The 12,416-nt window shown below is 49.5% G+C and overlaps 5 protein-coding genes across 5 annotated transcripts; 3 read left to right on the top strand and 2 right to left on the bottom strand.

Annotated features, from left to right (window-relative positions):
• Positions 1-808: 808 nt before the first annotated feature.
• MICPUCDRAFT_14394 (uncharacterized protein) lies at positions 809-2,181 on the bottom strand (the record flags this gene model as incomplete). Its single annotated transcript, XM_003056047.1, has 2 exons — positions 809-1,610; positions 1,820-2,181. The coding sequence occupies 2 exons, from the start codon at positions 2,179-2,181 to the stop codon at positions 809-811; spliced, it is 1,164 nt and encodes a 387-aa protein (XP_003056093.1).
• A 2,308-nt stretch (positions 2,182-4,489) lies between these two features.
• On the top strand, positions 4,490-5,918 carry MICPUCDRAFT_31664 (uncharacterized protein). Its single transcript, XM_003056432.1, has 2 exons — positions 4,490-4,542; positions 4,914-5,918. The coding sequence occupies exons 1-2, from the start codon at positions 4,540-4,542 to the stop codon at positions 5,625-5,627; spliced, it is 717 nt and encodes a 238-aa protein (XP_003056478.1). The 5' UTR covers positions 4,490-4,539; the 3' UTR covers positions 5,628-5,918.
• Positions 5,919-6,758: 840 nt separating this feature from the next.
• On the top strand, positions 6,759-8,100 carry MICPUCDRAFT_64742 (uncharacterized protein; the record flags this gene model as incomplete). The annotated part of the gene is made up of 1 exon (XM_003056431.1): positions 6,759-8,100. A coding segment is annotated over exon 1 (1,327 nt), but the record flags the coding sequence as incomplete, so codon positions are not given.
• A 1,556-nt stretch (positions 8,101-9,656) lies between these two features.
• On the top strand, positions 9,657-10,127 carry MICPUCDRAFT_6230 (uncharacterized protein; the record flags this gene model as incomplete). Its single annotated transcript, XM_003056430.1, has 1 exon — positions 9,657-10,127. A coding segment is annotated over one exon (471 nt), but the record flags the coding sequence as incomplete, so codon positions are not given.
• Positions 10,128-10,372: 245 nt separating this feature from the next.
• MICPUCDRAFT_49453 (uncharacterized protein) lies at positions 10,373-12,113 on the bottom strand. Its single transcript, XM_003056046.1, has 3 exons — positions 12,041-12,113; positions 11,805-11,909; positions 10,373-11,650 (listed from the first exon to the last, which is right to left on the bottom strand). Exons 1-3 carry the CDS (start codon positions 12,089-12,091, stop codon positions 10,418-10,420), a joined length of 1,389 nt encoding a protein of 462 aa, XP_003056092.1. The 5' UTR covers positions 12,092-12,113; the 3' UTR covers positions 10,373-10,417.
• Between the last annotated feature and the right edge of the window lie 303 nt (positions 12,114-12,416).

Here is a 12,416-nt window from a genome sequence, read left to right as displayed (position 1 = left end):
TACGCGTCACAGGGGGGGGGGGGGGCCTCCCCGTGTCTCCCCCCCAATAGCCCCCTAGGTGGCCCGGGGGGGGAGGGGGTCCCCGCCCCACTCCCCCGGGGGGGGGCCACCCCCCTCCCCCGGCCCCCGGGGTAGTGACATACCCCTCCCCCGGCCCCCGGGGTAGCGGGGTAGCGACATAGCGGGGTAGTGGGCGGGGGACCCCCTCCCCCCCCGGCCCACCTAGTGGCCTATAGTGGGGTAGACACGGGCAGACCCCCCCCCCCCCCTGTGACGCCTATCTTCGTAGCTAGCTCTACGAGTAGTAGCTAGTACTTCCGGAAGTACTTCCGTACATAGCTAGCTATTACCTTCGTACTTTCGTACTTTCGAAAGTACCTTCGAAGATACAGGGTAATAATATCTGCTAGCTAGCCAGCTACTTCCGGAAGTACACGTACCTTCGAAGGTACGGAAGTAGCTAGCCTAGCTAGCTAGCTACTTTCGTACATGAGTGCTACATGTACATGTACCTTCGTAGATACGGCTACACGTACTGTACTTTTACATGTTTATGTTTTCTTTTTTCGAAAACGGTATCGAGACTCCAACTATTAACAATAATAGCTGTATATCTATAAACAACTTTTACCTTCTTACGTATTTATATGAACTGTCTATCATATGATATGTCGTTTATGTCCTGTACGTGTACGTGTAGTCTAGCTAATAGTCCAGATATCAGAGGAATATTCAAATAAATATTTAAATAAAAATATCAAAGTAGTGATATCATAGAATATCATGCATATTTATTTTTGTTTGCGAATCATTTGGCCCATGAAACATAGAAATAGGTGCCCGGTTCACCAAGCTCATCAGCGAATACCATGCCAAGGAAACGAAGAGAAATTATGAAACTGCAGTTTTTAGCGAGTTCGGCCTGAATTGCTTCAGCGTCCTCTGGTTGATTGGTGAAGTCAATGACTGTGTACGCAATATCCCCGCGGGAAGTGTTTATCTGCTGCGATATATTCAGACCTCTAGACCCAAGGAATGTCGTGATCTCTCCAAGAGCGCCAGGCTCGTTGCGGTTCACTATGCAGAGGCGGGCGCCAGAAGAATTCTTTTGAGGGGCTAGAATAGTGGTTGGAAAGTTGACAGAGTTGCGTATAGTGCCAGTCTCAAGGAAGTCCATCATCGTCTGAGCAGCCATAGCAGCTGAATTTTCTTCTGCTTCATCAGTTGAGGCGCCCAGATGCGGAAGCACGAGGTGGCGCGGGTGTCCCATCAGATCAGGATCAGAGAAATCCGAAATATACTTTCCTGTCAATAACCCTGTATCATATCCAGAACGAACAGCAGCACCATCAATTATCTCACCACGAGCGAAGTTGAGTAAATGCACATTGGATTTACACTTCGAGAGCGCTTCGGAGTTAATAAGATGATGGGTAACACCTTTGATATAAGGAACGTGGACAGTAATGTAGTCTGCCTCGGCAAAGATATCATCAAGGTCAGTAACACGCCTCATGCGGTCACCAGGTAACTGAAGGGCAGCATCTAAAGATAGCACGGGATCATAGCCGATGACATTCATACCAAGAGCAAGAGCAGCAGATACAACACTGGTCAACACGAGATGGAGTAGGTCAGTCACGGGTACAAAGTGATGCATGACTATTGTGACAGCAAAGGATCAAAACACGCGAAAAACGGCGAGAAAAGTACGGAAACAGCAACACAGCATGTTCATGACAAGTGGCACCACAGTTTTCTTTATTCTTCACAGGAATAACAAGACTTGAAAATAGTAAGGTGCATTTTTTCGACTCACCGCGAGCCAATGGCGCCAAGACCAATCACACCTAGTGTCTTTCCTTCAATTTCTTTTCCACCGAACATGGACTTATCAGCTTCAATTCGCTTCGACACTCTTTCGTAGTCTCCAGCTTCCTCTGTATTAATCACGGTGTTGACGTGATTATTTCCCTCTATAATGCCGCGGGAAGCGAGAAGGAGACCACAAATTACAAGTTCTTTTACGGCATTAGCATTCGCACCGGGCGTGTTGAAAACTGGTATTCCTCGCTCAGTCATCTCTTTGACAGGAATATTGTTGGTGCCAGCACCGCAGCGGACGATGCCACGCACAGTGGGAGGTACATCGTCCAGTTGCAACTTATGGGAGCGGAGCATGATGCCCATGGGGGCTTCAGGAAGGTCACCGACGTCACCAGCGACAACATATTTGCCCTTCGGAAACTTGTCCAAACCAACTGCAGAGATAGCATTAAAAGTTTTTATTGTAAAACCCTTGCCATCATACAGTGTTTCTGGGGGAGAAGCAGCAGAACCGTTTTCCTTCTCTTTTCGCTCTTTGGCAATTTTCAGCATCTTTTCCAACATAGATACTTCATCGGCATCCGATGCCACCGCGCGTAACTTGTTAGCAGCGCAACGGCTGCCTGACGGAGTAATATGAGCAATACTGAGTGCAAAGCGGGTTTTTGTGCGAAGCTGCTGGAGTGGAAGAGCAGCAGGAGACACAGCACGTAGCTGTGCAGCAGTTGCCACCATCGAAAAAAAAGTTCCAATCGGGTGGGGGAACCTGCCATAGTAAGGTTAAGATGGGTTCGAGGCTCGCGTCAGCACGCTAGCGTATGATATGCTCGTGCAAGACTGGACTGGGACGTTGTTGAGAAATCTTCGACTGCCGTTCTTTTTTCGCGAAAATAAAGCAAAAGATCTACTGTGAGCTCCAAAGCGAACCATAAATTTAAACAGAGCAGAGCGGTGATCTCATACGTCTACATAATGCCGCAAAGATCAAGCGCAATCAAAGGTTCGACATTGAGGCGACGGAGTGATAGCGCAGGAATTTCGGGAAAAGGACATCAGAGAGAGGACCGACGAAAGATCTGGTCCGGAGTTCAGAATAAAGAATATATCGGCCATTTTTAGCTGGCTGCAATATGCACAAGGGGGGTCTATACCTTTCTCGATACTCGATAAACTCGGTGAAGTGAGGCGAGGAGAATTCAGATGTAGAGGTGGCCGAGGCCGTGGAAGTTCCGCACAGCGCGGTTCGATCTATGCCTCGAAGGCCCAACAATAAACACTGTCTAGCTAGCAAGTGTCTACCAAGGTACTTTCGTACTTTCGAAAGTACGAAAGTACAGTACTTTCGTACTTTCGAAAGTACTTTCGAGAGTACTTTCGTACTAGCTAGCTAGCAATAGGGCTACGTGCAGTCGTTCACTGTACAACGTTAACGTGTACCTTCGTACAGTACACGCACTATGGACACTCTATGGACTATCTTCGTACGAAAGTACTTTCGTACAAGCTCCGTGTAACGTAAAACTCTCCATAATAAAGTGTACTGTACGTGTACAGTACAACGTTGTACAGTACGTGTACAGCCAGAATTCTTTTAGCCAAAGACTAAAAGTTGTTTTCCCGGAAGTAGTTTTCAAAAACATACAGTAGGGCCCTACCACGGTCGGTCGGTGCCGGGAGGTCGAACTGTCTGCAGTTCACCCGGATTCAGTTCGCCACGGATCTGGTACAGACTCCACTCGTTCCTTTCTACACATTCGCGTTCACATTGTTTGTGTTTATTGAACTTGGAGCCCCGACCCACCTCGCGATCGCTCATTGCGAGGCAACCTACTGTGCGGTCCTTGATTTTGGTTGTACGAAAGTACTTTCGTACGAAGGTACGCGAAAGCACAAAGACTTCCGACACAACGATGTAGCCCTACGAAAGTACTTTTAACGTTTATGGAAGTACCTCCGGAAGTACAGTACACAAATATCTTCATACCCGGAAGTACCTTCATACAGCATATATAATAATACTGTATCTTCGAAGGTACTTCCGGAAGTACTTTCGAAAGTACCTTCGAAGGTACGGAAGTACAGTACTGTGCGTGTACTACCTTCGTACGAAGGTGTGTGTCTCTGTACTACTTTCGTACCTTGTACGAAAGTATCTTCGAAGGTACGAAAGTACTTTCGAAAGTACTTCCGGAAGTAACAACTTTATGACGTATGTCCGGAAATATTATCTTCGAAGGTACAGCGTACGTGTACTTCCGTACCTTCGAAGGTACTTTCGTACTCGAAAATAGATACTTTCGTACTTCCGAAAGTACACGTGCATATCTTTACGAAGGTATGTACGAAGGTACGAAGGTACAACGTTGTCCGTACTACGGAGGTACCTTCGGTACTTTCGTACTTTCGTACAAGAATTCTGTTTCGTACAAGTACAACTATTATTGTACTGTACGTATTCTATTTAGCTACGAAGATAGACACTTTCGAAAGTACCCCCGAAGGATTGTAGATAGATATGTAATACCTTCGTACGAAAGTACGTTGTACAACGACGTACTTTCGTACCTTCGTACTGTACAACTACAGACTTTTTTCCGGAACTATTCTGTACGAAAGTTTTTTTAGGGTTTTGGTGGAAGCGACCTGAGAGGTTCATTTCGCCGCGCACTGTCCACTGCAGGTAGCGTGCAACGTCGCAAAAACGAGACCATCATGGTGCGCGCCCCAGCTCTCGCTTATCCCGTCCCCGCTCGATGCCCGATGGATCGAGCATCCTACGTGAGGATTTCCGGAAACACACCATTTTCTTTTTCGCCTTCCTTGGGCAAGTCTCGTTGGCGAGTTCGCGTTCAGCATACGCTGCCTCGGACGTCATCTTCCACCACATGAACGCGGGGCATTGAGGTCCACATATCGTCCCGCATGGTTTTTATGCAATACCGGGTTTTCTTCACACGCCGATCAGCCCGCAACTGCGTCATTTCCACACGTCAGAAGGAAGCCGCCGGCTTTTTTACACAAGAGACAATCAAATCAAATCATTAGTTCTCATCCTATCCTACTCACACCACCACTTAACATCACAGCCCGCTGTTCCGGAAACTGCGCTCAAGAAGCGTAAGCGCGATGAGGCTTGGGCTGCAAAGAAGGCTGCCGCCGCTGCTGAGGCGAAGGCTCACGCAGAGAAGAACTCCAAGGAGATCTTCAAGCGCGCAGAGAAATATGTAAAAGAGTACCGCGATCAGGAAGCGGACTTGGTACGACTAAAGCGTGACGCCCGTGCGAAAGGAGGGTTCTACGTTGAACCCGAGGCCAAACTCATGTTTGTCATGCGGCTCCGTGGTCTGAACGATCTCCACCCCCAGACTCGCAAAGTTTTACAACTGATGCGCCTCCGTCAAATCCACAACGGCATTTTCCTTCGTGTGAACAAGGCGACGATAAACATGTTGAAAAAGGTTGAACCGTACGTGATGTTTGGATACCCCAATCTGAAGACGGTTAAGGAGCTAATTTACAAGCGCGGGTACGGCAAGGTGAACAAGCAGCGCGTGCCGCTGACAGATAACGCGATCATTGAGAAAGCGCTTGGCGACAAGGGGATTATCTGTGTTGAGGATCTTGTTCACGAGATTTACACAGTTGGACCACATTTCACCGCATGTTCCAACTTTCTATGGCCATTTAAGCTCTCTGCGCCCCTGGGTGGCATGACTAAGAAGCGTCTGCATTACATCGAAGGTGGTGAAGCAGGTAACCGTGAGGATAAAATCAATGCACTTGTGCGTCGCATGAACTGAGCAGCTGGTCACCAGAAGTAAACGGTTTCGACACCGGTGAATTTTGGTGGCTGGGCGGGGGTCGGTTGCATATCAGGAAATGTTTTGAGAGAACTGCATCCAGCGAAAAGAATCATGTTATGATGGGCGTTGCTGGTTCTTTTAGCACAGCAGGGGTGGTATTGTCAGCTGTCTTCAAGAACAGTCCTGAATTCTTCGGATACCTTAAAGGGCTTAGGCCTTCCCTATTTATAAACATACGAAGGTATTTGATAGGTGAAAGTAATACTACTTTCTACTACTACACGTACTACCACTACGTGTACTAAAAAAACCAAAAAATGAAAATTGGAAACCTACACGTAGCGTACACGTACAGTAAGTGGTCAGGTCGCCTCAAACAAAAGAAGCATACTAAAAACTACCAAAATGTATACGTGTACAGTGTTGTACACACTGTATCTATTGAAGTCTTTTCAAGGCAACTGTACAACTACAACATACAGTACGATTTTCGAGTATGACAATAGCCCTACAACTTATCTCCGCAGCATCAATTCAAGTATTCACTACGTTTACTGTACGTGTACGTGTACAGCTCTACACGTACTGTACGTTGGACGTGTACTCAAATACTTCCATATCTTTGAATAAAAAAACAGGGTCTATCTGCTATCTACACTCTGTACGTGTACGTGTACACGTGTACGTGTACATGTACAGTACCTTCGAAGGTACTTTCGTACGAAAGTATTTTCGAAAGTACGAAAGTACTTTCGAAAGTACTGAGAACACTACACGTACACTACACTACACGTACAACTACTGTACCTTCGTACACGACTACATACACATAAAAACGTTTATGTGTGCCTTCAAGATAAAACGTTAGCCCTACAGGTGTACAGTACGTGTACACGTACGGAAGTCTTCCGGAGGTAATACTGATAACAGACGTTCATACAGCTGGTGTCTATAGACAGGAGACTGACAGGAGCTTCGCTCCAGTCTCCCTGACACTCTTGTACTTTCGTACGAAAGTACGAAAGTACTTCCGTACACGTACTTCCGGAGCGAAGATACAATAAGCAACTTTATACTTCCTACACGTACACGAGGTCCACCACGGCGATACAATCCTTCCCTTCCACCACGGCGTGTGGCGATATGGAGGAGGGAGGGAACTGCGGAACCGCGTCGGCAGACGAACGGATCGTCCCAGCATATACGGCTGTCTCCCGCTCGTCATTCTTTACGTCCACCCCCAGACTTGACGCGCCGTCCGCGCCGTCCGCGCCGTCCGCGCCGTCCGCGCCTTCAGCGCGGGCTGCGTCTCCCGTCCACCCCTTGGTCTGCGGAAATGACCGTTCCTTGTCCGTCTGTGACGTGCTAGTCTCATCGCGAGGGCGGTCGTTTCGCTTAGCTGATACGTTTTTTTATCATTCCACCGCGAAGAACGACGACGCGGACGTGACGAACATCGCGGAAGCGGTTGCGGCCGCATTCGGACAAAACGACGAGCTGCTCAAGAGCAGCACGTACCGTGGAGACGTCATGCTTGAAGCAATTATTCCGCACGATTTCGACCCCGCTCGGGATACACTTTTGATGGACGTCCCGTTCGGATACGGCGAGAGCAGCGGGAAGACGTTGGAGGTAAAGTGTGAACGGTTCAGACCGGGTGCTGCAGTCGCAATACCTGTCCCGCGGTGGTCAGAACACGTGAGTAAAGACGCTGAAGAAGCTGAAGAAGTAGATGTTGACGGGCTCGATGGCGACGAAGAAGCCGATCGAGTACGTGGTGGCCCGCTCACCGCGGGGGTGAAGCAAAAGTCCCGTGCATTATTGGAAACGAGTGCACACATTTCCACACATGGCGGGTTAGAGAAGAATATAGTCAAATGGGCCGAAGCCCGCGGGTGCGCTGCCCTGGAGTGCGAAGATTTGAGTGCGACCATGAAGCTGAAGGACAGGAGCGAGAAGTCAATACGACGCGGGGAAAGCGAGTGCTCCTCAGCTTCATCGGAGGATGAGGTTGATAATAAAATTAACGATGATGAAAGCATGCAATCCCGGAAGGACACCCAGCCGTCGACTCAAGCGAACGTTGCACTGGGGGTTGATAGAATTGGATCCAGTCAAGTGCGTATCGTTTCGCCATACGAGTTTCACACCTCTCTCGCCGCCGCCTTGGCTACAAATGAGGCGTCTAAAAGGGATAGTTTCGACAGCGCGCGCGTGGAGACGCTGCCTTGCCAAGGTAATGAGACAGCAGCCGCATGTAGCGTTGACGCGACTAGACGAGTTAATATGGACACCGGGCGAGAGGGAAGCATAGATGGTCGCAGGGATAGCATAGATGCGATCTGGTTCACGGACAAGCAGGTAAAGAGCTCGAGGAATACCATCGTACGCCGAACAGATAGTGCATTAGATCCTCGCAACCATTTATTGGTGGAAACAGGATCGACATCTACTGCGGAGTTTAGGACGTCGATTGAGAGTGTGGCTAATGCCAGGGATATTTATTCAAAACTAGAAACGGAGAAGAAGAAAAAGAAGCGGTGGTGGTCCAAAGTTGCAAAGGTATTTCGAAGGGAACTGCCAGATAAACGGAAACACAGATTTTCAACTGCCGGGGCATCCCCCGTGTTGGGAATAGAGACGTATACCACTAGTGGCGACGACACAGTAAACCCTATGCAGACAAATTCCAGAGTCAACACGCCTAGTCGAAGAGTCCCCGCACGGGACGGCGCTCGGCATCCAGATTTACGACGCGTGAGTGAAGGCATTGAAGAAGCAAGACGATTTGAGGAGCGCCAGGCTGTACCCATGAGCGCCGATGTTTTGAAAGGGCGAGAGACACTGCGAAGAACACCGTCTTCCGGACTCGCACCCAGGAGCGACTCATTGAAAGATTTAGTTCAACGTGCGAACTCGAGTTATGTGTCAAATGAGGCTGGTGGACGCGCATATCACGTAATTGCTTGTCAAGGATTAACTTTTGACAGAATGACAGATACCCTCAGTTCATCTCACGACGGTGAATCGAATGCAAACTCCAGAAGGACGTCGAGGGACGATTTTGCAGGTCCATCTGAGAACCGGCGAGCGAGCGAGGACATGCCGAATGAGAGAGTGCGCGGTGGAATCCAACTTGCGTTGCAGTTTGAGCGCGAATTAACGATGGACGGGGACCTTTTCTGGCGTTCGTTCGACGACCCACGTGCGCACTGGACTCTAGCGGACGCTCCAGTCGAGACGTCGACTTCCTCTCCTCAGACGGCCGTGGACAATAGATATCCTAATTCGAAACACACTGGTATAAATACGCGGTCGGCATCGCGACCGCGGCGTAACAGCTGGCGGCGGCAAGGAAAACCTGTTGACGAGAAGCATCTCCCCAAGGTAACGTACCTTGATGAAGAACCATTCGCGGTCGGTGGTTTCGCCAAAGTGTACCGCGGCGCGTACACCACGGACGTCGGCGCGCTCGCAATCGCAGTGAAGGTGATCGAGTACGAATGCGTCGCTCGAGAATGCGAAGACCGTTCATGTGTTACCTTCCCTTCGCCAGCAAGAACACGCGGAAATACCTTTGGCAGGATTTCTCCCAATAAAAATATCGATCGTAACCTCGAAGTATCACGAGCGGCATGTAGAGAGGCGGATATCATCCGACGCCTAAAACATCCGAACGTCGTGACGTATTTGAAGCATCACACTGGCGTGAATCCAATGAAGAAAATGCATTGCCGTAGCCTCAACTCTGAGAAGAATAAAAAAAAGGAGAAACGAGCATCGGTTGCTGCGCTGGACGGCGAAACAAGGGTACATGAAGCACGCACGTATGACAACGAGATTGATTTGTACCCCGCGAGTGATAGCGACGACGATGCCAGAGATGCAAAGACGGGGACACCGTGGTACACAGTCATCGTCTCCGAGTTTTGCATGGGCGGCTCACTGAGAACAGTGCTGCGAACCCCCATGAGCGTCTCTTCTTCGAAACGAATAGGTTCCACGGCTGCAGTGAAGTGTGTTGTCAGTCAAATTGCAACTGGGATGTCATATCTCATGCATCTAGGGGTAATTCACGGCGACTTGAAAGCGTCTAACGTACTCCTGCACCCGGATAAGGGCAGGGTGAGTAACTGGTGTGCAAAAATCGCGGATTTTGGGAGTGCAAATTTGCTTCACCCACCCGAGACGTTCACCTTGATGTCACGAGTGAACGGGACAGTTTCCCACATGGCACCTGAACTTTTGAAAGACCGCAGGGCGTCGCATGCGTCTGACGTCTACTCTTTCGCCATCGTGCTCTGGGAGATCATGGCGCGAGGAGCCGCAGCCTTTGAGGGAGTGACGCCAGTGAACATAATCGTCGCTGTCACGAGGCATGATTTGAGGCCGCTTTTCCCACGTCTAACATTTTCGCCTGTATTGAATCTCGCAACGCGTTGCTGGCAAGCGGACTATGCGTCCCGTCCGAGCTTTCATAAAATTGTTTCTGAGGTCGGAGAGTGGGTTGTGACGAAGGATTCATTATGCGAGTTTAGAAGGCAAGTCAGCTTGGATGACGGAGGAGGGGACAGCCACGAGAGTGATTTGAGCAGTGACCTACCTTTGAGCACGGGGAGCATCATGTCTATGTCGCTCCATCAAATCGATATACACGAACGCGATGGTGGTGTCAGAGGATGGGGGGCAGCGGGACTGACAGCGCGGGATGGTCGTTGAGAGTCGGGAACAAGAACCAAGGATACGTACTTTCTCTCAAGTCCGTTTCCAATCTCAAATATCACCACTCATGACACCTTATCACGCTGCTTCGTAAGCTCCATGAGCATAGGCCTTAAATCTTTTTTCTGATACGCCCATTCATCCATACACGCGTTCGTGTAGTGCTTGAACATTTCATCGTCTTCCATCGCCACGCGCTTCGTGTTCTTGAAATCGAAAAGCTCTTGCTCCCTTGCCGCAACTGCCTGGCGTACCTTTCTGCCTATCTGTTTGAGGTGAGCATTTTGTAGCATCTTTGCGCGCGTCATAACTTCCAATTTCTCCTCCTCCTCCTCCCGTTGCAGCTTGTCGTTCCGAAGTTTCCACTGCCGAACAAACGAAGCGTCGTCCTTCGCTGCTCTTGCCTTCTCTGCCGCTCGGATCATAAGTTGCTGCGTCCGCGAACGATCAATTATCCGCAGTGACTCCTCTCTTTCCTGTTTTTGTTCATGTTCATTCACAGCGTCCGCCGCGACTTTGTCCTCCACCCCTTTCGTTGCATATCGTATCATCGTTGCACGGCGACTAGCTAAGTCTGCTTCCATCAAGGTGACCATCTTGTCCCTCCTTCCCTGTGCTTCCTTGCGCTTTGCGTCTTCCCTCGCTGATCGGGCTTCGTTCACGCGTCTCTTCTGAAGCGCAAACTGATCTATCTGTGCATCCAGCTCGAACTCATCATCTCGTTGTTCAGCCTTGTACATATCCAAAGCTTGGTTTGCGCGCGCAGTCGCGTTATTTACCGTAATTGCAGCCATGCTTCTGTTCGCCTCTTTCATTTTTGCCTCAACCTCCCTTTCAAGCGCAATTCGTTTGATCATCTCACCCTCAATCAGCACAGCTTCTTTTTTATTCAGAAGGTCACGTTTAATCTGTTCGAGCTGGTGAAGTTGTGCGTTCTTCTGTGCATATGCTGCTTGCTTTCGCTCGTTTGTCTTCTTTGCTTCAGCGTGCTCTGCGAGTTCGCGTGCTATCGTTTGCTCTTTGATGAAAACCGCATCTCTCTTCGCTTTCAATGTCTCACACAGTTCTTTGTATTCAATCTGTTTCTCCCTTTCTTTGAGGACATCCGAGAGTAATAGCGAGGAGTGGAACGATTTGACTCTGTCTGTGGAGTCATACAGCATCTTATTCGCGCGTCCAATTTGGAGCCTCCGGTCCTCAGCCCTTCGCTTTGCTTCGCTTTCATCTAATGCAACGCGTGAACTCTCCTCGAATTCTTTCTTCGCGACTTCCTCTGTGATTTTGTACGAGCGTTGCGCCTGAAAATATGCGGACGTGTGCGTGAGTATACGCTTATGTGTTCAGGGGGGCAGGACCGAGGGGTAACTTTGTTTGGTGAGGGTGAGACAGTAACTTGACGTTGGAAAAAGGAGTGTTTCCGTTCTGAGGATTCCGCTGACTACGCGGACTGACCTCGAGCGTGTTTGGCCACCGCGCAGCTCTTTCGTCGCTGAGGGATTTGAGAAGCTTGCGCTCCGATTTGTGAGGGTTCGACGCGGAAATGCGCGTCGCTTCCACCTGGATTTCAACGAGAAAATTCAACCGTAACTTTTAGTAGAGTTCTTTGCGAGCGTGGGAAAAAGACTCCATAAACGCAATTTGGGAAGCGGTGGAGTGCAGTTTTGAGAATGAGCACTAGGGTAACGCACGCATTTCACTATGCGCTCGTGATCATTCGCGGAGAGTATGATCGGTCCCATTCCGACTTCACCTTGCTTTTCACTCCTCAAAATAAGACGGATTAAGGTTTAATCCTCGCCTAATCATCAAATAAAACTAAGATCATAATCATAACTATATATGGCATGATTAATCCAAGGATTCTTGAATTAATGCTCTGTATGCGTATCAGTCAGGCAGGGGCAGGTGCCGTACTCGTAGGCCGCCTGCCGGCTCTCCACTCAAGCACAACGACGTTCGCGCGCGCTTCGCGTGCACGAGCTCTGCGATGTCGTCACTCGTTCACGAACACGACACGTGAAAGTTCTTCGGCCACCGACGCCACTCGCGGCCGCGGCGGCGGCG

The sequence above is a fragment of the Micromonas pusilla genome (genome assembly GCF_000151265.4).
Source record: "Micromonas pusilla CCMP1545 genomic scaffold MICPUCscaffold_2, whole genome shotgun sequence".
In the NCBI taxonomy this organism is placed as follows: Eukaryota; Viridiplantae; Chlorophyta; class Mamiellophyceae; order Mamiellales; family Mamiellaceae; genus Micromonas; species Micromonas pusilla.
The sequence above is the reverse complement of the archived record's forward strand: the minus strand, read 5'-3'. Positions and strand labels throughout refer to the sequence as shown.